At 51.2% G+C, this 26759-nt stretch overlaps 8 protein-coding genes across 8 annotated transcripts; 2 read left to right on the forward strand and 6 right to left on the reverse strand.

Moving 5' to 3' along the window:
* Window positions 1-548: 548 nt before the first annotated feature.
* Window positions 549-2139, forward strand: MIND_00371500 (INO80 complex subunit 1; the record flags this gene model as incomplete). Its single annotated transcript, XM_037360552.1, has 4 exons — window positions 549-864; window positions 915-1058; window positions 1118-1925; window positions 1977-2139. 4 exons carry the CDS (start codon window positions 549-551, stop codon window positions 2137-2139), a joined length of 1431 nt encoding a protein of 476 aa, XP_037223437.1.
* Window positions 2140-2337: 198 nt separating this feature from the next.
* On the reverse strand, window positions 2338-3980 carry MIND_00371600 (uncharacterized protein; the record flags this gene model as incomplete). Its single annotated transcript, XM_037360553.1, has 6 exons — window positions 3842-3980; window positions 3746-3787; window positions 3585-3693; window positions 3351-3536; window positions 2925-3304; window positions 2338-2879 (listed from the first exon to the last, which is right to left on the reverse strand). The coding sequence occupies exons 1-6, from the start codon at window positions 3972-3974 to the stop codon at window positions 2338-2340; spliced, it is 1392 nt and encodes a 463-aa protein (XP_037223438.1). The 5' UTR covers window positions 3975-3980.
* Window positions 3981-4555: 575 nt separating this feature from the next.
* MIND_00371700 (uncharacterized protein) lies at window positions 4556-6514 on the reverse strand (the record flags this gene model as incomplete). Its single annotated transcript, XM_037360554.1, has 1 exon — window positions 4556-6514. One exon carries the CDS (start codon window positions 6512-6514, stop codon window positions 4556-4558), a length of 1959 nt encoding a protein of 652 aa, XP_037223439.1.
* Window positions 6515-9318: 2804 nt separating this feature from the next.
* MIND_00371800 (Rho guanyl-nucleotide exchange factor) lies at window positions 9319-14551 on the forward strand (the record flags this gene model as incomplete). The annotated part of the gene is made up of 14 exons (XM_037360555.1): window positions 9319-9943; window positions 10392-10418; window positions 10593-11569; window positions 11620-11910; window positions 11960-12142; window positions 12199-12468; window positions 12524-12679; window positions 12727-12838; window positions 12885-13109; window positions 13164-13316; window positions 13377-13645; window positions 13704-13923; window positions 13972-14055; window positions 14106-14551. The coding sequence occupies 14 exons, from the start codon at window positions 9319-9321 to the stop codon at window positions 14549-14551; spliced, it is 4038 nt and encodes a 1345-aa protein (XP_037223440.1).
* Window positions 14552-14757: 206 nt separating this feature from the next.
* Window positions 14758-16047, reverse strand: MIND_00371900 (uncharacterized protein; the record flags this gene model as incomplete). The annotated part of the gene is made up of 6 exons (XM_037360556.1): window positions 14758-14878; window positions 14931-15044; window positions 15099-15164; window positions 15213-15378; window positions 15432-15568; window positions 15626-16047. 6 exons carry the CDS (start codon window positions 16045-16047, stop codon window positions 14758-14760), a joined length of 1026 nt encoding a protein of 341 aa, XP_037223441.1.
* A 214-nt stretch (window positions 16048-16261) lies between these two features.
* On the reverse strand, window positions 16262-17534 carry MIND_00372000 (uncharacterized protein; the record flags this gene model as incomplete). The annotated part of the gene is made up of 6 exons (XM_037360557.1): window positions 16262-16382; window positions 16428-16541; window positions 16597-16665; window positions 16720-16885; window positions 16939-17075; window positions 17122-17534. 6 exons carry the CDS (start codon window positions 17532-17534, stop codon window positions 16262-16264), a joined length of 1020 nt encoding a protein of 339 aa, XP_037223442.1.
* Window positions 17535-17855: 321 nt separating this feature from the next.
* Window positions 17856-23065, reverse strand: MIND_00372100 (uncharacterized protein; the record flags this gene model as incomplete). Its single annotated transcript, XM_037360558.1, has 20 exons — window positions 17856-17913; window positions 17960-18190; window positions 18241-18356; window positions 18404-18478; window positions 18520-18735; window positions 18783-18927; window positions 18976-19006; window positions 19052-19179; window positions 19225-19336; window positions 19389-21108; window positions 21161-21290; window positions 21499-21703; window positions 21754-21871; window positions 21919-21986; window positions 22039-22095; window positions 22145-22193; window positions 22243-22620; window positions 22653-22808; window positions 22859-22909; window positions 22958-23065. The coding sequence occupies 20 exons, from the start codon at window positions 23063-23065 to the stop codon at window positions 17856-17858; spliced, it is 4152 nt and encodes a 1383-aa protein (XP_037223443.1).
* A 749-nt stretch (window positions 23066-23814) lies between these two features.
* MIND_00372200 (Carboxypeptidase) lies at window positions 23815-26586 on the reverse strand (the record flags this gene model as incomplete). Its single annotated transcript, XM_037360559.1, has 17 exons — window positions 23815-24339; window positions 24387-24397; window positions 24452-24561; window positions 24610-24616; window positions 24670-24681; window positions 24731-24869; window positions 24922-25005; window positions 25060-25425; window positions 25470-25568; window positions 25606-25639; window positions 25683-25768; window positions 25821-25852; window positions 25900-25937; window positions 25990-26084; window positions 26137-26173; window positions 26220-26406; window positions 26454-26586. The coding sequence occupies 17 exons, from the start codon at window positions 26584-26586 to the stop codon at window positions 23815-23817; spliced, it is 1995 nt and encodes a 664-aa protein (XP_037223444.1).
* Between the last annotated feature and the right edge of the window lie 173 nt (window positions 26587-26759).

Genomic DNA, 26759 nt, shown 5'->3' on the forward strand with positions numbered 1-26759 from the left:
TTGGGTGTGGAAGTAGGTAGCGCCCGGGAAGAAATTCCTCAGGATGACGAAAAAATCGATGACGGTTTCATGTTCTTTGGAAAGGGTGGCTGCGAAGAGCTGAATGGCAGACGTTTTGTTCGTTGAGTTTTAGGTAGCAAATTGAATCTTCCGTTAGGTTTCTCACCTCTTTCCTTCACTGCACAACCATGCCCCTCGCAACCAGCATGGTGAGCCTAGCGATCGCTCTACTCGGAGTCAGTATTGTGAGATAAGGGAGATGCAATTTGGATAGCACACGTACGATCAGTTGGAATGACCACCTCTAAACTCAAAGGGCTAATGCTCCCTCCTGCTCGTTTGTCGGAGAGTAGTTGCCAAAGTGCGTATGTGAATGTACTCCGCAGAAGAAGTGAGTCCTGGCTTCAGGAAGTGAGCGCGCTGAGCGGTTTCAAGTTCGTGATTGGGTAACGACAACAAACTCAGGATGACAAACGTGGGAAGTCCGATCATGATCAACACTTGTAGTGTCTTCCAAACTTGGTCTGCGACGTAGTCCCATTAACCCCATGTCTCTAACGCCCACAACCTTTTCCTTGGTCGGAGCGCGGTCAACATCGCGCTCTGGTACCCCCGCATCCAATGCTGGAGTCCCCACTGGCAGCGAATTCCGCGCTTCGGCTTCCTCTCGCTCTGGTTCGGTGGTGGTCGTTTCCGATATCAGTGACGAAGACGACGAAGAGTCTCCCCCTGACACGCCCGCCTCATATAATGGCATGTCCCAGTTCCACGCCTTTAGAGAGAACCTCGATAGCGTGGTTTGCGAATGGAACGATTGTGGCGAAGTTTTCATGTACCTGCCACCGCTGATTGAGCACATGAGTGGTGCGTCGATACCGGTCACAGTGCTGTCAACGACTTTAACGCGTCTCTAGCCCATATTGGAATGAACAAGCCCAGTTATTGCTGTGAATGGACAAGCTGCGCCAGACGCGGGATGACACAGACCTCTCGTTTCGCGCTCATAGCCCACATGAGATCGCATACTGGAGAGAAGCCATTTATGTGTGCTCGTCCAGGTGGGTTTTATTCTCTAAGTATCACTCTAACTAGCCGCTAACGAATAAATGCATTCTAGAGTGCGACAAATCATTTACGCGGTCAGATGCTCTCGCAAAGCACATGCGCCAGCAGCACAATGTAGAGCCGCCCAATACTGGCAGGCTCCGCAAAACCAAATACCCTCGCATCCAACCACCACTTCCGCCACCCCCACCCCAGCCACATACACCACCTACAGAGCCTGTTTTCACGTCATTCAAGCTGCCAGGGCAACCAGATGTGAACGAGCAGCAGGAGGCAGAAAATCAGAAGGAATTAGAGGAGAAAAAAAAGACAGTGCTAACGGATTCCACCACCCGTACGAGAAGCAGAAGCGGACGAACGCGTGATCCACCCGACGAGACTATGGAGGGACAAGCGCCACCACCCACGCAGTCCGGCTCTTCCACTCCAGCCACTCAACCAGCGACTGAAGGGCCGAGTATGACCAACTCAAATGGCACCCCAAACGGCCAAATTCCACAATTCGAGATATCGATGGACAATTTAAATCCAGGAACTGAATGGCCTCGTCCTGGATACCCTCCACTCTCACCGCTTCCCGAAGGAGTGCGGACACCACCATGGCTAACTTACCCTGATGATAATAACGCCACGGACCCGCTACCGCCCCGGCTGCGAAGTCGCGTCGACCCTGACAATTTTAAAATAGACGGCCACTCGACTTCCAAGGTCATGTACCTCATCACCAAAGCCAAGCACCAATACGCGTTGCAACGCCACGACGAACTCCGAAATGAGTTATACGCTGTGCGGGCTGAGCTGTCATATTATGAAAGCGAGAAGGAGATAGCCCTCAATAACTTGATGCGGGAATACTTCGGGTGAGTTTCTTCCTTAACGCAGCCATTTTTTTTTGCTTATGTATTCTGCAGTCCTCGAGCCGAACATCTTATTGAAGCTGTACCTCTACCACCCAGCGCTTTACGACCAGAGGTACAACCGACAGATATCTTCAATAACTCGACGGCTGCGTTGAACGCCGCGAATATGTTGTCCAATTATCGACCTTGGTCATCACAGCCGACTACTAGCTAGCAGCGACTTGTTATATTTGCTTTTAAGTGACGATTTAGTGCCCCGAGGGAAACTTGAGAATGGCAACCGTAAAGCAGCGTAAAGCTCGTATATTTTCATCGCAACCGTAAGATATCATATTACCGGAATGTGAACGTTCCTGTCCATGGAAAAGGACCTTGTACAACAGAGAATGAGAGAGCCAAGACGGAGACGACATCAGAGCTGATCTCCATATGCAGGGGGTAATCGCCCACTTGCGCTCCGACTAAGGGAGACATCTACAGGGCCGGCATCGAGATGTCTCTCACTTCCACTCCTCGTTGAGCGGGCTGCAGGGCGCTTTAAATCAAGCTCGTCCGCTTCAAGGAAAGGCTCTTCTGATTCCCACCGCTCGCCAGAAGTCGGTGTAGTGGGAGGTCGTTTCCTGGGCAAGAGCCCAGCTTGTGGTCGCGGTGATTCATCATTAACATGCAGATCACTGCTACTGGTTTGGCCTGCTGTGTGGAAGCGGCGTCGGGGAGTGAGTGGGTATCCGCTGCTCGTGCTCTGCGTGTCATATGGGTTGTACATTGCCGCTGCTCCGACCCCTATTCCAGCAAAGCCAGGGTCTGTTTGCGAGCCTGCAGCTGAATACGGCGAGCTGCTTCCTCCCGCTTCACTTCGCGGACCAAAACCAGAAGCGGAGGGGGCACCACCAAAGTAGTCTGATGCGCCGCGTGTATGGGCAGAGGTAGGGGGAATATTTGAATATGGGTAGCCTGGAAAAGGATAAGTCCGAGCCAGTTGGAATGGATTCAGCATACTCGTGGGCACCAAACTCTGGTCATGGACGCCGACGCTATCCCTTTGCCTCATATTTCGACCGCCTAATGGTTCCTCCAATATACCTGCTCGTTGTGGCTGCCTGCGTTTATAGAAACAGAAGAACCAAGCCAACAAAGCGCCGACAACGACAGCAAGTCCTCCAATGGCAATACCGGCGATAGGACCTGCACCAAGGCTACTAGTTGTCTTCGGGGCATTGGTATTGGGGAGCGATGTGCCCGAAGAGCTTGCGGACGTTCTCGATTGCGAAATGGGGAGACTTGATGAGGTGTGGTTCACGGTTGTTGAAGCACAGTGGGTGAAAGAGTTGTTGTTGGCTACGAGATTGTCCTTGATGATTGTGTCGCGGGTGAAGACACTAATAGTAGCTCAGACAAGGCAGGACAAACAAGCTGGCAACGCACTAAAACCATGCTCCGTCACCCCACCCATTCCCGTACAAGTCGTCGTTGATCTTGATTCCCTGATTACAGACAGCGGTCTGAATGTCTTTAGGGAGTCCTCTGGAGGCGCTGCAAGTACCCAAGTAAAATCCGTATGCACCAGTGCCCGCATCAAAGCCTGTCCCAGTTCCAATGTTTTGTTGGCAGCTAAACACACATCAAACGTTGTTCCAAGAGAAGAGAATGTGACCGGACTTGAGACAAAGCATGCTCAGAGCAAACGCGACATTATTGCAGCAGCAACTCGAGAGTTGATCAGTACACGCGTCGGGAGGAGTGTTGACATTCTGGATGCCGACAGTATCTGAGCTGGTGAGCCGATCTTCAATAACAACTTCGAGAGAGTAACTACTTACATTGGGAGTTGCATATTTGCCTCAGCTTTTGATACGTCGTGCCTTTAGTAGCGGGGGTCAGCATTGACATATAATTGTGAATAAAAAGCAGCGCACAAGGTGTCTCCCCGACCATGCCCGTGTACCAATCCATCCCAGTTCCATTGCAGGCGAGGTTGTCGGCCGCTACTGTGACAGCGAGCAGCAGAAGGCCGGCAATGAAGAGACGGCGTCCTCGGTGAGAGGTCATTAGTGGCGGGAAGCAAGAGGTGAAATTCATTTGTGATGTTGGGACGCGGAACTGCGTTTTGATGCGTTGCGGAAACGAGGCACTGAGGCCGCTCACTGCCCAAACTGATGCTAGACAGTGCAGTCGGTTGACAGAACAAAGTTCTCGTCCAGGCCTGGCGAACATAACAGAGAGCCAAATAGTACTACTCTAGCTAGTGTTTTCGATTTGGAAGGAATCCCGGTTTACGGCAGATATTTGCCGGATCCGAGCCAGATCGGTCCGTCGTAGGCAATCAATCTCTTCGAAGTCTTCCGATATTGAAGCAAGTTCTCTACGCAGACTTGCCATTTCTTGTCAGAGGTTCTTTGCAGCGCTAATGACCTCGCGGGGCTTTTTACCCTTACCGCCCACTCGGAATGGGCGCCGCCTCACTCCACTGCTGACTCATCTGCCTTACCGTCTTGGAAGCCATGTCACAAACGCCATCACGTGTGCCTTTTCACTACGCGTGATGCCGCCGTGTTTGCCTCAAGTCGCAGAAAAGTAAGTAATTCAATATTAATAGTATACTATTGAGATAACAATATAGCCAAGATACTCTAAATGTCTGCCTGGTGAGTAAACGCGGCGAAATCAGAATTAGGATATTGAGGCTTGCGCGCAAGTCCAATGGATCGTAATAACCGACGCAAAGAAGACGATCCTGTCTTGCCCTCAGGAATGTCAGCGTCTTGTAACGCACTTTTCTTCGAATAGTGCGGAGTCGCAGCATCGGGGACGAAGGGTTCATCCATGCCAAGCAACTTGCTGGCCTTGCTACGAGGAACCCAGCTCGTGTCGCGTTTCCCGGGGCTGTCTAGACCTGGGTCTAGCGCTAGCGTTGACAGCGACCGAGATCGCCTCCTTGCGTGGTCACGGACAGTAAGAGCAACGTCCTTAGGCTGCTCCTCTTCCTGGGATTCGGCTCCAAATGTCGAGTCGCCAGACCCAAACCACAAAAAGCTGGTACCCTGTTGTGAGTTTGCAGACGATCGACGATGCCGAAGTGAAGCGGTGTCCGAAACAGGACGCGATAGCCACATATTGCCAGTGCTCGCACGCGAATTGGAGTTGACACTGGCAGTATCTTTGACGATGCCACTCGTAGATCGGTCGTGAGCAGCTGGAGCGGGAGTGAGAGTAGCCAGATTTTCGTTGACTAGCTTGGATTTCTCTGATGACATGCCTCGAATGCCATGCCCGTCATCGGATTCCGCGTCTTGAGTCAAGATAAACGGACATGGTGACCTCATCGCAAACTCCCGTCCGACCAGCTCACTCAACAAGTCCAAGTCGAGTGATTCCCTGCTAACGACGGTTGGATCGTCACCAGACGTCTCAACCCCCACCACACTACGCGACCAAACCGCATCTGGAGTCGAAGGACCATCAGATGACAGTGATGGCGAGCGGCTACTTCGCAAACTGGGGGTGCTGACACTGGCAATAGTGCCAGAGGGAGAATTCTGAAGACTGCTTGCCCGGGGCGGTACCGCGGTCGAAACTATGCTCATCGTGCCATTTGTAATGATGTGCAACTGTTGCGAAAAAGGGGGCGGTGTTTGCGATTTGATATCCTCAGTGGGTGGAGCAAGCGAAATACGTTTGCCGCCTTCTCCGCGCAGCGATTTCCTTTTAGCTGCCTTGGCGGGCACAGGAAGAACGACTGTCGAGGCGGAGAGGCCGAGTCGCGAAAATCGCGGGGTATCGGGATCGCCAAACGGAAGAGACGTAAGCCAACTGTCGCCGGTGTCATTGTCGACACGGTCTGGCCCAAGGGCACTTAACAGCGAAGTGCGGCTGGAAGAATTGGACCTCGAGAGTGAATGGCGTTGGTTCGAAGATGCTTGCGTCCGCGCAACGGGGTAGTTAGGCGGGGGGAGTGGGAAAGCAGCGAGATCAGGTGTTTTAACGATTACAGGCATATTCGCTGAAGTCATCTCGCTGCGTGAACGAGCTCTCGAACGACGACGAGGAGATAGTGGAGGAGGCAAGGGTAAATCTAATTTCATCCCTGAATGAGCCAGACCAAGATCAAGGCGCGCAGGTGGCTTTGCCTTGTATCCAGGTTCCGATTTGATGCCCACAACTCGTTCGTTTTTCTTGGGAGCTGGGAGAGCGCTCGATTTGCGCGGTCGTCTAACTAAATCGAATATTGAGGCTCGTCGGGAAAGATTCTTCTTGAGCGTGGAATCGGATTGTGTAGTAAGAGAACGGAGATTTGGGGAAGAGGCTGTCCTCGTTGGGCTTGGAAAAGGGGCCATTGCAGCCTCGTCAACTTCTACAACATCGTCGCAAAGTGATGGCCTTGCGAGAGGAGAAGACCGAACAGGCTTTCGCATAAGCCCCAAACTGTGGCGGCGGGACCTTTCTGCAAGGTCGATGCAAACTTGAAGAGCATCATCTTGCATTACTTCTGTGATTGTGGTTGGCATTGACAGAATGGATGATGGTTCGGAAGTGTTGGAATGCGGTCGTTCGAAGGGAAGAGCAAATGTGGACGTGGGGAGGTCGTTCATTGTAATTATACGATGCGAGAAAGAGTGTGCTAGCTGGAAGAGGGTTAGTTGGCTTTGTTTACTCATCTCCGAATATGTAGGCAGCTTGCACTCACCAATATTAATGGCCACAGAGATTTTGTACCAGTATAATGGCTTGAATGAGAGTATTTTTTTCAGGGAGCGGGAGCGGGAGGATGGCGGGAAGAGTTCATGAAGAGGTGATAGAGCCCCTTTCGTACCAAGTAACGCTAACGGTGGTGATCAACATTGTAGAAACCACAAGCTTTAGGGACTGATAAAGTGGTTGGATGACGTCGTCCTGTGAACCGAAAACCTTGCTTTTACCCGCTCATCCATTCGACAACTCTCTACTTCAGTGTAGTAGTGTTTGCAGGTAACTGAACTTTGAAATCGATATGTCGGCCCCAATTATGGTCAGGGGTTCACGTATCGAGGACCAGTCCGATGTTATATGGACACGTGACCGTTTGCACTCGACCAATTTTTCTACTTTTATGTGGACACTAGGAAGTTGCAAATAATTGTGCTGAAGTCTGGTCATGAGCATATGTTCTCGCATGCGAAAAAGCACGACATCTCAACCCTTCGCTTAATTCTGCTATCTTCATAAACCGTGCCATTGCCTGAGACGACACGTCAAGTCGCCAGGCGACCTCCATGTTGAGTTCCCTCACCAAAGCCACCCGGGGGTTGTCGTCCTCCTGACTGGTAATACCTAACCGCACTCTCTCTTCGAGGGTTTCCAATATACCCTCCACCGGATATACACTGAATGTTAAACTCTCTAGATGAGGGATCAGTGTACCCTGTTTGATACCCGCCAGTACGTTGGCATCCCACTCGCTCGTCTCGCAGAAGTATAGTTGCAAAGATTTGAGTGACGGCATTCCACTCAGGATATGCACAAGGTGTTCTGAAGCGATGCTGTAATTGAGGATGGCCAGACGCCTCAACGAGAAGTGAGACCGCGAAACCAAGGCACAATAGGCAGAATAGGGAAATGGGGCGATTGGGACGAAACCCACTTCCAGTGGCCGTAGTTCGAGGTCGACAAGCGCCGGAAGAGTGAGTGGCCGGAGAAAGGACAAGACATAGTCATCTGATGTTACAGCGGGAGAAGGTGCAAATTCGACCATGAACACACGCAGCTTTTTTAAAGTGCAAGGTCCGAGTTTTTCAAGTTCATCGGTGGCACCAGCATGGCTTTGGATGATCGAGCAACTGCATTCTTCAAGATTTGGCGAGGCTTGGAAGACAGAATGCATCGCCAAAGGCAAAATGTATGTTGCGATGAGGTGGAGGGCAGTCAACTGTGCCCAAGGTAAACCGAGGACAGCGGGATCGATACTGCACATATCCGTTGAAATAAGTACACGACGCAGCTGCGGCGCTGATTGAAAAACATCGAGAGGTTGACGGAAGGGTACAGTGGGCCCTAAAGTCTCGAGGGAAAGAACCTCGAGATTGGTGATGGAATGGCTAGGAAGGCAGAAAAAATCGTCGATCGACGCTTCAACAAAACGGAGATCGAGTTGGCGATAGCGTGACGCGAATGGGACGACCAGCTCTTGTACAATGTCAACACCGTGCTGGAGTAACAATCGTTCTGCCCATCTAGATGTGGAATTGCGGAGAGTGATGAGGGATTCGCTCTGGCTGAGCCAATGTTTCGCGTATGCTACCAGTCGCAAAGGTTTGGAGCAGTTGGTGAAGTCAAGAAAGATATTACACCACAGATTTGGAGTCTGGAGAAGGACGTATCTCCATAGTCGACAGGTTTTTGCGATTGCGATTGCGATGGAATGAGGAGGTGGGGGAATAATTATTGGGTCCATGATACAGAACCCAAAAATTGACGACAAAAGCTCAACTGGGAGCTTCTGGTAAAGCTTTGCATAGGGGAAGGTATTGGCTGTTGCTTTCTCAGATGAGAGACCCAACTCTTGAGAGAAGATCGGCATACTCACCCGACTTCACCAGTCTAGTCCCACTATTTTATACACGGGTAGGTCCCATCAGGAGTTTTCGTCATCCCCTAGCTTCAGTTTCTGGATGGAACTTGGCTCACTCCCATACGCAACGATCAAATTTGTCGGACAAGAAGGGCGGACCGTGACGCGAAATGCGTCACTCTTGCTCATCCACCGCACTCATGCAGGGTGCGATTGGTTCAATCTGACACTGGTGGTTTCAGAAAGGCGACCCATCTGTCGACCGACACTCTTTGGAGACACACTTCGATGTCCGAGAACGCAACTATGTACACCTGATGCCTTAAATCCGATTGTTGGAATTCAAGCCCACGACAGGTCTTCGCTAAGCGGAGAAGTACTCCTATATATAAGCACCTAATGCGCTTGGTCGAGCAATCTATTCAGCCTAAAAGATGTTTTTATATTCGAAGCGCGTTACAGTCTCTACAAATTCACAAAAAAACCTCATTTCTCTGTGGCTACATTCCCAACTCTCCAGAGGCATTGCTAGCGAATTAATAGACTCCCATGTTGTCGTTTGTTGTTGCTCCGTGTAACAACAACGATTGATGAAACACAACTTGATCCCTTCGTCGTTGCTTGGATTTGATTAGGTCGTCATTGCTACATATTTACATAGGCTACATTCAGGACTCATAACCGTCTTATCTTAAGGAATGACACAGTGTAAGATGCTTCAGCCTACTGGTCTTCACAGAAAAAGAGATAATAAACCCCAAAAATCGCGGCTGCCATCACGAAACGACGTCACAATTCACGGTCAGAAAAGTGTGATTACCGACCTTGCTCTCGTCGTTGTCGTCGACGATGGACCGCTCAGCGCCAATGGGGCCTCGGGCTCCCCATGAACGCAGCGCTGCATACGAGGACATATTTGGTCGCCGACCTGCCCAACAACGGCCTCCCCCATCTTCTTCGTCGGCCTACTACCAACCTCATTATCCGCATTTCCAACAACAGCCTGCCCATTATCAGTACCCTCAACAATACGGCCAGCCCCAATATCAACAACAGGCCTATCTCCAGCCACAACAACAATACTACAACCCCTCCGTCCATAGTTCCCAACAGCATCCAGGCTACCACCCTGGAGTCATCACCCAACCCCCCGACAGGCCGCCAGACTCGAGAGGACTGACTCCGGCGCAAGCATATCAGGCTCAAGTTGCCTATGGGTCAGGCTGGGCAGATCGGAATACCCCGAGCCCAGCGCCTTCAACAAACGGCCACCCTAGACATCATGCTACCGCACCACCGGCGCTGAGTATTGCAATTGGCGAAGGTTCAGGAAGGCTAGGACTCAATTTTGACTCGGGTTTTACCGAGAGTCCGGTGTTGGCGAACGGAAGCGGGAATGGGAATGCGGTCGAGGTGGTCGAAGAAGACGACGATGAAGAGAGCGAGCTTCCATGGGCAAGACGTGAGTCGTTCTGTCCTTCTATCGAACCGTTTCAAGCGATTGCGGACATGACTTCGGCTCCACATTCCGCCTTGCCTTGGCCATAATGCATGTATCGATGGCTCGACGTCATGATTTCTCTCATTCGCACCCGACGCACTCGCTTCCCGTCTTTCCCAGGATTCGAGCGGCCTCTTTCCCCAATACCTACCATCTTCCTTTCTGTTTTCTCCTGCTGAAATGGCCTCATCATGTCTGACGCTGACTCCCACTTTTTTCCCATTAGCCGCCTCGCAACGTGAGTGAACCACGCCTTTTTCTTTCAACTCCGACCCTTCGTTTCGCCTTTCTTCCAAACCTCCATGCTCTCCCTTTCCCCACTTTTCCCTTTTCGCAATCGTTATACTGCTCGTATGTTGTGGTACCCATCCGGCGATTCTTCTGCATTCCCGCTGTATCCCTGGTGTTAACTTGTCTCCAGATGTAGCAACACCTTCACCAAAACAACGTGAGTCTCTGTTCCTGGCTGAAGTATGCGCGACCATGTCACTTGGGGGTCAGGTTGTCGCGTTTTATTATTATCTTGGTGGGGAGTGCCGTCAGCAATGTCGGCCATCATCCTCGCCGTTCTCTCTCCTTTCAATGCTCGCACTCATTCAGAAACGCTCATACGTATCTACAGCGCCTCCGCAATATATTCAAGCACCACCGCCCAAGCGATATCCTCAACCACATCAAGGCCATCGGATTTCGAGCGCATCCGACACCCCGCCGCAATCACTCCGCTCTTCTGTTGCGAGTTCATCACCTGTCTCAATCGACCACGAGCCAGTTGGTCACAGCAACGGCTACGCCACGTCGCAGCTGTCTGGGACAACTCTGGCCTCCCGTCGCTCCTCTGAAGCGTCGCGAAACTTACCTCGATTGATGGGGCCGAGGCGAGAGCGAACGGCACAAGATAGGGCAATGAGCATGTCCGCTGTTAGTTCTAATACGCCAATATCTCCAATGGCAGGCTCTTCAGCATCTTCCCTTCCGACCATCGCATCTGCTTCCAACAAGAAGCCCAGGACGCCTATAGTCTACCCTGCGATGCTCTCACGAGTCGCCGAAGCATTTCGGGCCCGTGTCCCGGTCAACGACCGTGTCAAAGATGGCTTAACATATCACGATGCATTCGATGGGCGGGAGGCAGTCGATCGAATAGCCCATATCATCAAGACAACAGACCGTAACCTTGCTCTACTCCTTGGACGGGCTCTCGATGCCCAAAAGTTTTTTCATGATGTGACTTACGATCATCGGTTGCGGGACAGCGTTACGGAGCTGTACCAGTTTCGAACCAAGCTACCAAGCCCATTCGCTAGTGGAGAGGTAGCATCCGGAACCGGAACGAATGGTTCTGCTGCGAAGCTCCTTGGGGCCCCTGTGGAAGGAATCTTGTCGCCGGATTCGTTTGACGCGCCGACCACGATTGATCTGGGTCATGAAACGGATGAGGAAGAGGAGTTACCGTTACCAACGGGTGTGTTCACACTGTTGGCTGACTGCTACAGCCCAACATGTAGTCGAGATCAGCTATGCTACAGCATAGCGTGTCCGCGACGGTTAGAGCAGCAGGCAAGGCTGAATATGAAGCCACAGCCCGGGCTAAGGAAGGCGCGTTATCACAATGGAGCTGTCTCTCCACTAAGACTAAGCTTTCTTAGGAACCCTCACATGAATCTTTGCACGACAATGATACTGATTCGGCGACATTATGGATCCACTCTGTCCCTGCGGAAATCATTGCCAGCGTCAGCGATACCGAGAAAAAGCGACAAGAGGCCATAAACGAGGTCATTTACACCGAACGCGACTTTGTGCGAGACATGGAGTATTTGAGGGATATGTGGGTTGCACGGCTGGCAGCGGCAGATATCATTCCTACAGAGCGACGTGAACAGTTCTTGATTCAGGTGTTTTGGAATGCCCACGATATCATCACGGTAAACACCAAGGTGGGCTATTGTTGCAGCTATCCACCCACAATACTGAACGACATTTTAGCTACGAGACGCCCTCAACAAACGACAACGAGCTTATGCTGTGGTCGAGAAGATTGGAGATATATTTCTTGACGCTATTCCGCATTTTGAGCCGTTTGTGAGCTACGGAGCTCACCAACTCTATGGTAAATACGAGTTTGAGAAGGAGAAGAGTTCAAACCCGGCGTTTGCGGCATTCGTGGAGGTGTGTGCCATGTTTTGTGTCCTGAAATAGACTAAAAAGCCCCGGGGTATATTTAGGCAACGGAACGTCTTCCTGAATCTCGGAAACTTGAGCTCAATGCTTATCTTACCAAACCAACCACTCGATTAGCTCGTTACCCATTACTTCTCGAAGCTGTTCTCAAGCATACGCCCGACGACTCACCTGACAAGCATGTTATCCCCCAAGTTGTGGCACAAGTTCGCGCGTTATTATCGAGGGTCAACGAGGAATCTGGTCGGGCAGAGAACAGATTCAATCTCGCACAATTGGACTCGCAGCTAGTATTCAAACCTGGCGAGAAAGTTGTGCGTGTTTGTCAAGTTGAATTCGTGGACCATGGCTGAATATGAATATTGATAGGAATTGCGACTACAAGAGGATGGTCGGGAGTTGGTCTACAAGGGTATTCTTAACAAGCGCGATGGAGAGTTGCAGGTTTACTTGTTTGATCATGCACTACTATTTGCCAAGCTGGTCAAGACCAAGACGCACGACATATATCGTGTATACCGACGGGTATGTGACGGAACAATCTTACTTGAATTTCACTGAATCGTTCTCAGCCTATTCCATTGGAGTTGCTTCTTGTAACAGCGTCCTCAGACGAGACCACCAACAGCAAGGACACCCTACGCGGTCAACGGACACGACAATTAGTTCGACGAGGCTCTTTTGGTAGCCTCGCACCAAAGGGGATCACCGCATCCGCCTTCCGTTTCAGTCAGACCTGATGCCAAGGGCCCTAACTGGATAAATTTCTCGCATCTGGGCCGGAAGATGTATAGTTTGGTGCTTTGGGCTGGTTCACCACTCGCACAGCGCAAATGGATGGACAACATCATCAAACAGCAAGTGGCCATGCGTGAACGGAGTACCGTGTTCGACACAATTGCGCTCAGCGAAGGGTTTTTCGTTGCGAACAAGGTCAATTGTGCGGCGCCATTCAGTGAGTTGCCAGTCTTCCTTCGAATTTGCACAATTACTTACTTTTTTCTCGCAGGTGCTGGTCGAAGGATTGCATATGGTACCGACGATGGGGTTTATTTCTCCGATCTCCGGGAAATCAACAAAGACCCTGTCAAGGTTTTGGCTCTGCAAGATGTCACGCAGGTGGATATTCTTGAGGATTATCAACTGCTCATCGTTCTATCTGGTATGGCTGTTTGACTTGTCCATCTTGAATCATCTCCTAACCAATATGTGTGTGCTGTAGAACGACAAGTGTTCACATTCCCTCTGGAAGCATTAGACCCAAAAGATCCTATGGCGGGCCACAAACGAATGAAACGTATTGCAACTCATACATCCTTCTTCAAAGCCGGATTTTGTCTTGGTCGGGTGCTTGTTTGCATCGTCAAATCGACGCAATTGTCAAGTACATTCAAGGCTCTGGAACCCATCGAGCAGAATGTTCGTGGTCGAGCGAAACCAACATTCAAGAAGCTTCTCCAAGGTGGTAACGACACACTCAAACCATTCAGGGTCAGTCTTTTTTTTTTTTTGCTAGTTGATCGAACGATTTGATGATGATGGACTGCAGGAATTCTACATTCCCGTGGAGTCAACATCGATACATTACCTCAAAACTAGGCTTTGCATCGGATGCTCAAAAGGCTTTGAGATTGTTGACCTGGAATCGCTGGAAACGCAAGGCCTGCTAGATCCTGCCGACGAGTCACTCGAATTCGTTCGCAAACGCGAAAACCTTCGGCCAATGGCAATCTATCGTATTAACAATGAGTTCCTGTTGTGCTACGATGGTCGGTCAAGCACATAGGCACAATGGTGTAGACTGATTGGTTCATCAGAATTTGCTTTCTACGTGAACAAAACAGGACGGCGGTCAAGAAAGGACTTTATGGTATTTTGGGAAGGCACGCCCACTGGTTTTGGTGCGGACATGTTGTTGCAATTTCCCGATTGAGAGCTGACCCCTTGATAGCGCTTCACGAGCCATACGTGCTTGCCTTCGAGCCTTCATTTGTCGAGATCCGGCATATCGAGACTGGACTGATGTCGCAAGTGATCCAAGGCTCGAATCTTCGGCTCTTGTTCGCCGATACTCCTCCCTCTGTGAATAATGGTGGTGGAGCACCTGGTTTTGGATACGCCCAGCAGCCATATGACCCCTACAGCCCTCCTGGGTCTGCAAACAGTCGTGTGTCTGCTTATGGGGGCGGCGGCGGCGGCTACGGCATGCCTCCCTATATGCAGCAGTATCCCAACCAATATCCTCACCAAGCCCCAGTCCCTCCCAGATACCCTCAGGGCGTTGGTCGCGACGAGATTCTGATGGTATCAGATGACCGCGTTCTGGCGCTTCGCACGTCGGCTGGCCCGCAACGGTTCATGTCTGATAATGTTTCGATGATGTCCATTCCCCGCTAGCCTGTGTTCCATTCGTTGTTGTATTCTTTTGGGGCGAGGGCGGGCATGTTGACATAAGCATACTGATGTCATTTGTTGTGTTGTTGTTGTTTTCTTTTTCTCCCTTTCCGCTTACCTGATACATATACTCTAAAATATCTCGCATTGTACACCAACTTAAAACAACGGGGCTGCTTAGCTACATTTCTTGGCCTGAAAAAAGAAAGCTACAAAGTATTGATAATTTGTGGAATTGTGGGCGCCGCAGTGGACCAAACCTCGACCATCTCTTTCCACACCTGCTCCTGGACACGGGCCCCGTCTTGAGTGTAGCTCCATGCCGCAGATCTTATGGAAGATGTCAGTATAGCACAAGGTACATTCGAAAACAAACACTGACTTCCTGACTTCACAAGAGGTGACAAAGGCTGCGGGAGGGGTAGGCCGGAGGGCCGCCCAGGTCATATTCAACGCGCCTTTCTCAGCGGTCCAAGCAATCGCGCGGATGATGGTCCTGGATTTCCGGGTTCAGCATGCCATCCCCGATGGTACGAGTCGGGATACAGACATTACCCAGTTAGGAAGCTTGTAGTCGGAGCCAATGTTGGTGACGCAGAGCCCTGGGTCGACGACGCTATATGCGGTCAGACAACGAGAAGAAGGGGGCGATTGGGGGATATACTTGACGACGACGTTCTTGGCGATGGGGAGGGCGGCCAGTTTGCGGGCGCAGAGGACAAGGAGGAGCTTTGAGGTGGGGTACGGGTCCCCCGGCTTGTCCTCGTTGTTGAGAGCGTGAAGGATGCCGGATTTTTCGCGCTTTTCATTGAAGGTAGCGAGGAATTGCGCTTTCGCCCGATTAGCAAGCGGGGTGAGTATGCGACAGAGAAATTGTACATACCAGCAGAACCGGTGATAGTCAAGTGTGGTGCTATCGCCGTCGACTCCGGAAGTGGCGCGGGCAGCGACGCGGTTTTGCTGAGCAACGGAAGAAGGAGGATGCCGAGAAAACCGGTGGCGAGCGTGTTGACTTGTAGACTATTAGAGCGATAAGACATTGCACAAACGAAAGGAGAAGAAGAAGAGCAAACCAACATTGTCTCCCAGCCGTCGACGGTCTTGCGCCACCACGGCACGTTTATCCCGGCATTGAGGATGGCCCCATCGAGCCTGTCGAGCTCGCTGTTCGCTCTCTCCGCAAAAGCATAAACGCTCGCGAAGCTGGCCATGTCGAGCAGCCAGACGTCCATTCTCCCCGTGTAACCCGTCTCCGCCACCACTTCCTCGCGCGCTTTCTCGCCCTTGCTGCTATCTCGCACGGCCAGGATGATGCGTGCTGGCTTCATGTGCGCCAGATGCGCCACGGTTGCCAGCCCCAGGCCGCTGTTGCTCCCTGTCACGATGTAGGTGCGGCCCGTCAGGTCTTGGATGGTTTCAGGCAGGCTGGCGAAGAACTGGTCGGGGAGAAAGGTGAACAGCAGGAAGCGCAGTTGGCGTAGGATATCAAAGAGGCCCATCGTCGTCGTTGGGAGACAGCGCTACATAAGCCAGCGCCGCCGCTGACGAATCGGCATTTCTTGTCGTGAACGATGGTTACTTGAGAGATCAATAGCCTCAGTAAACGCGGTGGTGTGACAAGGTTGATTATCAGTAGACGCGGTGGATACAAATTAGTCGATAATAATATTCGCCTTCCAATCGTACGTTGTTTGAAGGTCAAAACCACAACACTTAGGTAGAGCTCAGAATCTCCGGAACTTTCGACGAAACCTCCGTCCACACCTCGACTAGCTCTTTCCACACCTGTTCCTGCACGCGATCTGCGTCTTTCGTGTAGGTCCACGACGCCGATCTGCGCCATCAGCACTTGAAGGACAAGTTGGAAGTAAAAGCTCACTTTCTGACTTCGCACGACGTGACATACGCGGCTGGGGGTGTCGGCTGGAGCGCCGCCCACGTGATATTGAGGGCTCCCTTCTCGGGGGTCCAAGCAATAGCTTTGATTATGGCCCTGGAACGGTTTTTTATGAGCGCTTCAGCCAGATAATGTATCGCGTGAGTCTCACAGCAGCCAGCCAGGAAGCTTCCGTTCCTCTCCACCGATATTCGTCATGCAGAGTCCTGGGTCGACGACGCTAGAAGCAGAGGTCAAGCATTATGATAACAGAACGAGGACTGCTTATACTCACTTGACAACAACGTCTTTGGCCAGAGGGAGCGCAGCCAAGACGCGCGCATATAATATCAGCAGGATCTTGGAGGTCGCATACGGGTCGCCCTGCTTCTCCTCGTTATTGAGTGCCTGTAGGATCCCGGATATTTCCTCCTTTTCGCGGAAAATGGCGAAGAATTGAGCTGGGTGTGATGAGTCAGCGACGAATATGTTTGAAACCGATAGGAACACGCACCGGAAGAGCCGGTAATGGTCAAATGCGGCACGATATTCGTCGAATCCGGGAGCGGGGCAGGAAGAGCCGCCGTTCGGTGGAGCACCGGCAGGAGGAGAACACCCAGAAGGCCAGTCGCAATGGTGTTCACTTGAAGACTGCCCTGCTTAGTAAGTTATACGAAAGGTGGACCACTCGACCCACATGCTCTCCCAGCCGTCCCCCGTCTTGCGCCAATGCGGCGGATTGATCCCGGCATTGAGTATCGCGCCATCCAGCCGCTCGAGCTCGCTGTCCACCTTCTCGCCAAATGCGACAACACTCGCGAAGTCCGCCATGTCGAGCAGCCACACATCGATTTTCCCTGCATATCCGGTTTGCGCAACGACCTCGTCGCGCGCCTTCTCGCCCTTGCTCAGGCTCCTCACCGCGAGTATAATCCGCGCGGGCTTCATCCGCGCCAGGCGCACGACAGCAGCCAAGCCCAGGCCCCCGTTGCTCCCAGTCACCACATACGTCCGTCCGGCGAGGTCTTCGACGGTTTCAGGCAGCTTGGAGAAGAGCTGGTCGGGGAGGAAGGTGAACAAGCCGTAGCGGAGAGATGCGAGGAGACCCATAAGGGTTAGTTTTGTGGAAAATACACAGAAACCAATACGCCTATTAAAGCAGAGGGCATTCCCGACGCTGTCGGGAAATCCCGACAGAGCCGGACATTACAGTGTTGCACTCTTCGGGAAGAGTTCTGCATATTATCGTGCGTCGGAAGGTGTCATTCTTCTGGATATTGGCTTGTTGCGTTGTCAGCAGATGGTGGTTGGAAGGAAAAAGTCAACACTGTGACGAGGAGAATGCCTGATGATGATAAGATAAGATAAGATGTGAATACAGTTACGGTCCAAATATACAGATTGATATACACGATGTCTAGATACAACCAGCTATCGATAGATCGGGTAAGGTATTACAGGCGGCGGATTTTCGATTGGAGCAAATGACCTAGAATTTGTCAGTCAACGAAAATATATTCCCATATCAGACCTACTTTAGGGCCTGCATATCGACTGGCGACTTGAATGCGATGAAGCAATGTGCGTCGTTGTGCGTGTCAACAGCCTCACACGCATCACAGTAGTCCGCTGCACAATACGCACACCGAAACCAAACACCTTGGATCCCAGACATACACCGATCGCACACAGCAACGCTATGCTTGAGCGTTGACAAATAGGTTTGTGGGTCCATGCCCAAAGGAGGCCCAGGATTGGTTTTGTACCTATCATTCAAGTGAGTACTTAACATCGAAGGCGAAAGTGATGAACGAACAATTTGGGAAGGAAGGGGTAGGGGGAAGCGAGCGGCTGTTGTACTGGTCGTGGTAGCTTGAAGAACACATGAGAAGGGTCGTGGACCGTATACGATCGCGCCTCGCAGTTCCCGCACTGGAGGAAGAAGTTAAACAAACTCAATAAACCTAGGATTTACTGACCAAGCTAACGCATTGCGGTTGAGACGGACAATTAGCACATTGGTAACGAACACCAATGATATTCTGAATGGCCCACTGTCAGAAAAAAAAATGATCACCAATCTGGCTTGACTCACCGATCCGCAACCATTGCAGTACATATGATGGTCCGTATCTGGGGGCAGTCGTGTCCCAGCACCAAGTACGGTTCTCGTATATCCCGAGATAACCGAATTGGCTTTCGGCGCCAGAGGAGGTTGTAGCCCAACACTCGCAGCATCACGACCTTGCCACAAGTGGTTTGCTCTACGGCTCGCCATTTCGACTTCGTCTGTTTCCAATGGATAAGGAATCTGAAGGATAATTATCGTCAAAAAAAATGGAGAACATCAATGCTTACTTTGATGGAGATGTGCGACGATGTATGACCACCATCAGAGGAGTCTAAGTTTCCAGGCAGTCCGGCAGACTCGCAATTAGAACATATGTCGATGTTGTCGCAAACCACGCAGTGGAATCGCGCTCCAACAATCTCCAACAAGCAGCTAATGAAAAGAGTGAGAGAGTCGGTCTGAAGGATGGTCATAACATACTGTGCGCATTTGACACCAGGGTGCACCATTGCTATTCAAATTAGGGTAAGCTAAGCAATTGAAGTAGCTGACGCACATTTCTCCCCTTCGGGCCCCAAGTCTGGCGGAAGTATTTCGAACTGATCCGACTCGCTGGTTCCTTGAACAAAAGCCTGGTCCGGTACAGCCAGGAAAGCATGTGATGGGTGCAAGTCGTGTACTTGACTGGCTCGTGCGTCAGTAGTGAACGTAAATTCACAGTCTCCCTACCTATAGCACCCCCTGCACAGATTGAACTTTTTGCAAGATGCACATTTGTACCTCTGATGGTAGGTTACAGCCGCGCAGGTGGAACATTCGTTAACTTGCGAATCATCTTGTTCTGCGTTGGCAATGAGTGACAGCCGCATAAGAGAAGAGAAATATATTCTTACCAACATCCTCCCATCCAAGATGTCCCCACACTTTTTCGCGATACGCGTGTCTTGTCTTGCCTTTCTGAGGAGCCAATCTCCGCCATTGCGATGCTCGTTGGGCATCTTCTGGTGACGAAGGAATGGTGTTCGGGGAAGAGGCACCGGCGGGTAAAGAATCCGAATTGCCTGTTATGGCGTGGTTGGCTCCTGCATCTTCAAGACAACCAGCACACAATTCATAACCAGGATCTCGTTCGCGAGGTGGAGGCGGTATCAGAGTTACCTGGGAGCTGTACATGCTTCCTGGTGGTAGAGAATGTCCCGGTAATCGAGGCAGCGGTTTGATGTGTTGACGCGGTCCAAATGAATCGACGCTGCCGGTTCGGAAGGACTGAGTTGAAGATCGTGAAGATGAGGAAATATTGTCGGAATAGTGGTGACCATTTGGCGGTCGAGGAGGGTACGAATACTCGGGCTCCTGTCCATGATCGTGATGATGGCCAGGATGCAAATGTTCATGACCATTTGGAGCAGACATACTGCGCCCTTTGCCCTTACTCGATTGACTGACAGGTCGCTTTGGCCCACAAACCACACAAACATATCGAATGGAATCCAGAATGACCCCGCACTCTGAACAGTCAGTAAGAGTATCGTGTGGGGGAGGTGTGACAGGAAGATATTGGAGAAGTTCTCTGGGAATATCGTTGATGGATTGGTCTGGCGAATGACTTTGATTATGAATGGGTTCTGGAGGAGGGGATGGTCGCAGATTTGGTTGGGAAGAGGCTGCCTGTTCCGCTAGCCAGTGAAGATTACGCGAAGACGGTCGTGGTTTTGCCTGATGCATCTCCTCGACTACAGCGTCATCATAGTAGCCAGACTCTCTTGAGTGAGAGGCTGATGATGATGTGTACGAGTAATAATATTTTCCTCGTGTGTCCTGCTCCAACGCAAGAGCACCACCCAGCTCTTCCTCTACTTGTTCAGGTATTGACGATACGCCAGACGAAATTGATGGCTCTGGTAGTCCACCCAACATGTTCTTTATCGTCCTCGCATTTTGGTCCCGAAGCCAAGCTGCTCCACGGTCACTATCACGCAGCCTTCGAGGGTCGTATTGAACACTGGAAGCATCATCTTGAGATGATTCTTCCATCTTGAGCCGCTCAAAGACGGCAGCAGGGTCGGATGGTGTTTCGGGAGGAGGGGGAGGGGGGATTCGGGTGTGGTCGGAGAAGGGATCGCTCGAGTCAGAGTTGTAGCGGAGTGTGGTACTTGGGCCAGCTTGGGCGGGTTCAGATAGAATGTCCCATGAATGGTTGGACCGGGCGTCGTTGAACGTCGGTCTGGCCGCGTGAGAGATGGCGTCCTTCGAGCTCACTGTGACTGAATCGTCGTCGACGTCAACAACGGAAGGCGCTCCGAACGAAAACGACTGCTGGCTCCCATTGCGATTACGAAATTCCTCGAGACTGACAAGGGAGCTTGTGTCAGACAGGCTGGGCCCATCGTAGTCCACCGTTATATGAACACGCAGCGTTATTTTCCGACTCCGAATACTATGGCCTGAGAGGATCGATGCGGCAGAGGAAAGTGGTGGGTCGTCCGCGCCAGCTTGGAAATACTGGATGGCCTCCGTCAAATCAGCGTCCGTGGTGATGTCCGTAGTCTCCCCGTCGTCGTCCTTGTATGCGATGGCGTAGCTGGTCGCATAGAGCGAGTAGCATTGTTCAACCTCAAGTATTCATGTCAGCCAGCCTTCACGAAACTCGGATTTCATTTGTCACCCTGTGTCGCAGGAGATCGTAATTGCAGTTTCGCGCAGAGGCAAACGTGATGCGTTTATTGGATCCGTCGAAAGCACACTTGACGATGAGCGGTCGGTCGGGGCGCTGGTGCATCGAAGCACCGACGAAGCTAAGATGGTGACTAATACGGTTTTGATCCAAGGTCATCACCGCATCTTCCACTCTTTCCAGCACAACTTCCAACTCCAGTACGTGCAACTCACACTCTCGATCCATTGACTTAATAATTGGCGGATATAGAATTATCAATGAATGCCATGAAATAACTTTTTTCTACTCTCTATTGAACAATGCACGATCCGCCACCTGGCGCGTACTTGGGGTCCTTGAGCTTGGCAAGACGCGTCGCAAATTTGGCGTTCCCTTTCTGGCCCTGGGCATATAAACCATTGGAAAGGTCGTTGCCCTTAGGAACATTCTTGCAGAGAATGTTCTGGTGGCGATCAGCGACTGTCAGTTGCGAGTTTGCTGCGGCCTGGTTCACGACTGCGTATTGGCGGAAGCTGTCTGTGAGATCGAAGTCTAGGTGGTGTTGGTCTCGGGTGGGATAGCTTTCTAGCCAAATTACACACCGACGGGGCCGTTTAGTGGCCCTTCAATCATCACATTTTGGTAGATGGTTTGGGCCTTGGCAAAGAATGGGCTCTTTTTGTTGACTTCGACGTTCGGGTTCTGGTTGTAGAGTTGGAACTGCGAACCAGTGAGTGCAGCCATTTGACGAATCTTCGATCACTCACGTCTTTCCAGTCCTGATTCTCGCTGGGGAAACTGAACACCTTCTGGCCCACACCATTCCAAGTGTACTCTGCACGACCATCCACCTTTAGGTCAAGAAATCGCGTAACAGGACTACATACCCATCACATCAACGCTCGCGGGTCTTTGGCCAGGGATACCGAAGCAAGCGAATTGGGCTAATCTCGGTCAGTGGGTTGTTCCAGCACATCATGAAGTAATTCTTACCTGCAGCAATAAGACTGTCCGATAGATAGAAACCTCCGGCAACCTCAGGCTGCAATTTTTCAATGGGGTCGTCAATAGACTGAATCAAGTATGCGCACCCTGTGGTTGAAATCTCCAGTCCCGCGTGTCTTACTGAGATCAACAGGACTCTTGGCCAATAGGGCGGCATTAGCGGCCGTTGTTCCATGGAACAGTGTTATTTTCCCCGTGCTAGCTGGGTGGGTGACACCAGCACGCCTGTCGAGTTCCCGTGCTTCGAGTTGGGCAGAGCTGCACTTGGTCACTTTTGCAGGTGCCGCGCCTTTGGCTGGAGTCGGAGCCTGAACCGGTAAGCATTGTGCATCACATTGTGAAAATGCAGCTGACCTTAACAGGTGCTTTTGCTGGCGCTGCCGGCTAGATTCGGACGTTAGGACAGATTTCTTCGGATGCAGCAACGTGCCTTGGCTGGGGCTGCTGGCTGGATGACCTGTGAGCTAATAATTTTACGTATGTTTTCAAAACTGACCTTTGCAGGAGCTTTGGCTGGAGCCGGTGCGGGCTTAGCAACAGGTTTTGTCACAGGCTTTGCTACCGGTTTGGCTACTGGTTTGGCTACTGGTTTGGCTACCGGTTTGGCGACAGGTTTGGCGACCGGTTTGGCGGCCGTTGCACGGACTTCCAGCTGGGGATCAGAGTCAGCCTACCATCGACGAAGTAAAAATGAAGACCAACAATGTCATCGTCGATCCACATCGGCTCACGGGCCTCCAAGTCGCGAACAATCTATGGCAGATCAACTATCCGCTCCTGCAGCACAGCCGGTGGCCTCACCAGATCAACAACATCGCCTGCCTGGGGAACTGGAGCCGCGAGCGCGACAGAGATGGTGTCTGCAGCAAGCAAAATAGAGCATATGACCGAAAAGAGTTGGAGTTTCATGGCGATTCAGAGCAAGTGGGCGACAGATAGGTTCAACCAAATAAAAAAACAAACGCGCGACGAAGAAGAGACAGGAAAAAGACACGAAGGGAGAAGGGCCGCTGGCCGAAAGAAAATGAATGCAGACATCGGCGAACTGGGCGCATTTTATACGACACCGAAATCTTACTCACCTCCACCTGAACGGTTTCATGGCGACCGACCTATGGCTGAAGGGACAAACAAAGTCCATTCATTCGATGATTGTTCAGTTCCTTTCCGCCCTTTGCAAATACATTTGCACGGTGATCTTTCTCGCTTCTCCGCTAGTTTTTTGGCAGTCAGATTGGAGGCATAATTGAATTCAATCGAAATTCGCAGTGAAATGATGCCTGCATCCAGTAGCCTAAAGGGACGGCAGTACAGCAGAGTACAGTCGTAGTAACTTCAGTTCGATTATCTGCGGAGAGTGAGGCCTAGTGAGGTTCAAGAAGCAACAGTAGTCGAAGACAAAACGCAAGTGTTCGGCCCAGTTTTATTACCTGTTTTGTCCGGCACACGGGCACACGGACATGCGATTTCGCCATTTGCGCGCCGCCTGCGCCGGTCTGTACCGGCACAACCAAGTAATTAAGTAATTAAAGCCTCAACCTCGGTACTTTCTTGACGACTAGTGTTCGCAAGTTATACAACAGATTACAGGAGGTAGCGTATAAGGTACACCATGAGTAGTTCCACAAAAGTTCCAAGAGGTTAGATAGCGAAATAACTTAGAGAAGCCACAGGCTTCCCAACGCGACCAAAATTCCGATCCAAGATACGGTATGTTGTGATGCTGATGATGGAGAAGAAGAAGTGCTATGAGCATTCTTTGCAGGCGGTGCAGCAGGAGGTGGGCGCGTCTGCCCACGGATGAAGGTATTCCACGCCGCAATGGTAGCAGACGGGTAAACGAAAGTCGAAGTCTTGTCGCCGGCCGCGTTTTGATAGACGATCCCGTCCGAGCCCGGAATCACGTTTTGATAAGCTCCAATCAGCTCCGCCGTCTCCCCGCCCACTGCCGCGATGTTGGCTGACGACACAGTGCCGGTCGGGTTGTTCCCAAACACAAATTCACGGGCAAACGTCAAAGCGGCCGCTGGAGTTTTGGCGGGTATGAGATGGCCAGTGTTATTGAAAAGAACGTAGGACCAGCCGCGTTCTTGATGCACGATTCCCGCAGGCTTGCCGCTGTCGTCGCGCCAGACAGTAGAGGGCTTTCTGGTAAAGCCTTGGATGCCACCAAAAGTGGTGTTCTATATCCTCGTCAGTCTCATTTTAACCCCCGCGGAGATCGGCCAACCTGAATAGTAACTAGGGCAAGATTAGTTATTTCTGCGGCAATCAGGCTGAAAAGGATCTACGAACCTTCGGTCCCCCGGTGAGCTATAAGCGCATCGTCGTTTCCTGAGTACAAGATAACGGAAACTTTATGTTTCGTGGCGTTCGTGGCAAATTCAGTCAAGAAATTCATGGGTCTGGAGCCCAGGTCAGGTAGACGATAATGGAGAAAGCAAAGAACGCACGGTGGGCCTGTAACTAAATTAGGAACAGATGGTATACAGACACGTAGAAATTGAACATACTGGGATCATCCTCTGTAACATTCGTCAAACAACTAGTTAGCGTTTAGGCAAAACGACTTACCGAGGTCACCGAATACGAACTCGAAAGATTGTTCCCAGTCCTTGCTCGTTGGCGCATGGAGCGCTGCTCGTGTGCGCGGGTCATTAAGAAAGGTACCCGAAAGGCCAGGCGAGCCAAATGGGTCCGTAATATCATAAACCTAAGATCAAATCAGTTGTGAAAAGCGAGCACAGAAACTGTTTATTCCGGACGTTAAAGGCATCTCCAGTGAAATTCCACGGTGCCGAGTAGTTTAATGCATAGTCGATGAATTCCGGGAGGAGTGCACAACCATACTAGAGAAAAATCAGCGAACTCGCATAATTTGTGTGCACCGGCTAATCTCGCACCCATGGATCGAGAGTCCCATTTGCACGTAAGCTCAGGTCACGCTTGGTCTGTTGGCGTTGCTTGGGTTCCAGCTCGGCATACCGCCGATGAATTTCAGCCATGAGGCCACCACGTTTCGCCAGGTTCTTCATAGCCGCGCGTTGGAGGTATGGGACATCCCGGTCCGTTGCACCGATAAATTTGACGCTTGGGATCACACCATTTTGTGGATAAGTTAGATTGATGTCGAATCCGCAGAGGTGTTCCCTATTAACGACCTCAGAAACTGGTGCAAGTGAAGAAGGACGACCATACTGCTCTTTGAAGTACTTGTATACCTCGGGGTCGTAACCGATGAGCTGTGGGTATGTCTCGATTACGTTCAGCTGAGAATGACTTAGAAAGATTTTTACTGATCCCATGCACGTACGGTTGGAAGGAGTTCAAAGACTTCGGCAGTGGTGATTGCACCGTCACCAATTACAACTTTGGCAATCTGAACCGGTGGCTTTGCCATCGAGAAGTATGCCTACAAGGGCAATCAGTTGCGTCCGAAAGTTACTAACTGAAAGACGGGCCTTCATAATATAGGGTATATATCTGGTATCCATAAGTCGCGTTCAGAGCGAATTTGGTGACTTACACTCCGGCGTAGCTTTCTCCGGTAAGATGGAGAGGGCGGGTAGCCAAACTAGGGAAAACTTTGACAAGATTGGCCAAAAAGCCCATCTGCACAAACATTGGTGACCGAGCATAGGCAAAGAAAGGACGAGCAGCGCACAAAGTCTGCACCCATTTGGTCCTCGTCAGCAACTAGCCAGAATATCAACAAGCGTGCAAGAATTATATAATCGACTCACTGTAGCCAGCTGCGTCTGCTGTCGAGAAGCCAGTACCACTGAAAACATTGTCAGAAGAAATAGCCAAACAAAGAGAAGGAATAAATTTACACTGGCTGATCAATCCAGAAGTAGTCGGCAACCGTGTCCCAGGAAAACTTGTTGGCGGAGATTTTTCCGTTTGGGTCAATTCGGACGGGCCCGTTCTGGGACTTGTCGTCAGAGCCATTTACAAGCGGTATCGAGAATAAAACATACCTCCAAGAAGAACCCCACCATGCTGGACGATCCGGGTCTGGAAGCAACGTGAGACTTGAATTACTGAAGAGAAGGTGACGTACCCTCCATTCAACCAGATGCCCCACGGATCGTTGCTCTTTAGTGCGGTTAGGGACCCCGGTTTTTTCTCGAGGCCCCAGAAGAAGAGCGTGTTATTGGGGTGGCCCGCGCGCTGCACCCCGATGTTGCCAGCAAAGCTCCGCGGTAAAGGAAATGTGATATTTGGAAGTGGGGAGGTAACTTGGAAGTCTACAAGACAGTTTCAACAAATAACATGATAGCCATTAAGAACGTACACTTCTGCCATGCGGGACTGTAGTCGCCGATGGGTTTACCAGGGTATACATGTGGAAAGGAGCTGGGAAGGCTGTCGGCTAAGATGGAAGAGACAGCGAGGAAGGAGAGGAGGAGGAGTCGTGAGATAGCCATGAGACCGCGGGAGGGCGAAGATGGGTGGATGAAGAGGGCCCTGGCCGTCTCTTAAGTATCGCTGTACGCCGACAATTGCGAGTTCTGGAAATACCCATGCTCCAGGCGGCTCAGCTTATTGTGCTGAGGGCAGCAATGCTGACAGCCGTCTTTTTGTCGGGATCCATATTAGG

The sequence above is a fragment of the Mycena indigotica genome (assembly GCF_014461135.1).
Source record: "Mycena indigotica strain 171206Taipei chromosome Unknown Mind.scaff0003, whole genome shotgun sequence".
Classification (NCBI taxonomy): domain Eukaryota; kingdom Fungi; phylum Basidiomycota; class Agaricomycetes; order Agaricales; family Mycenaceae; genus Mycena; species Mycena indigotica.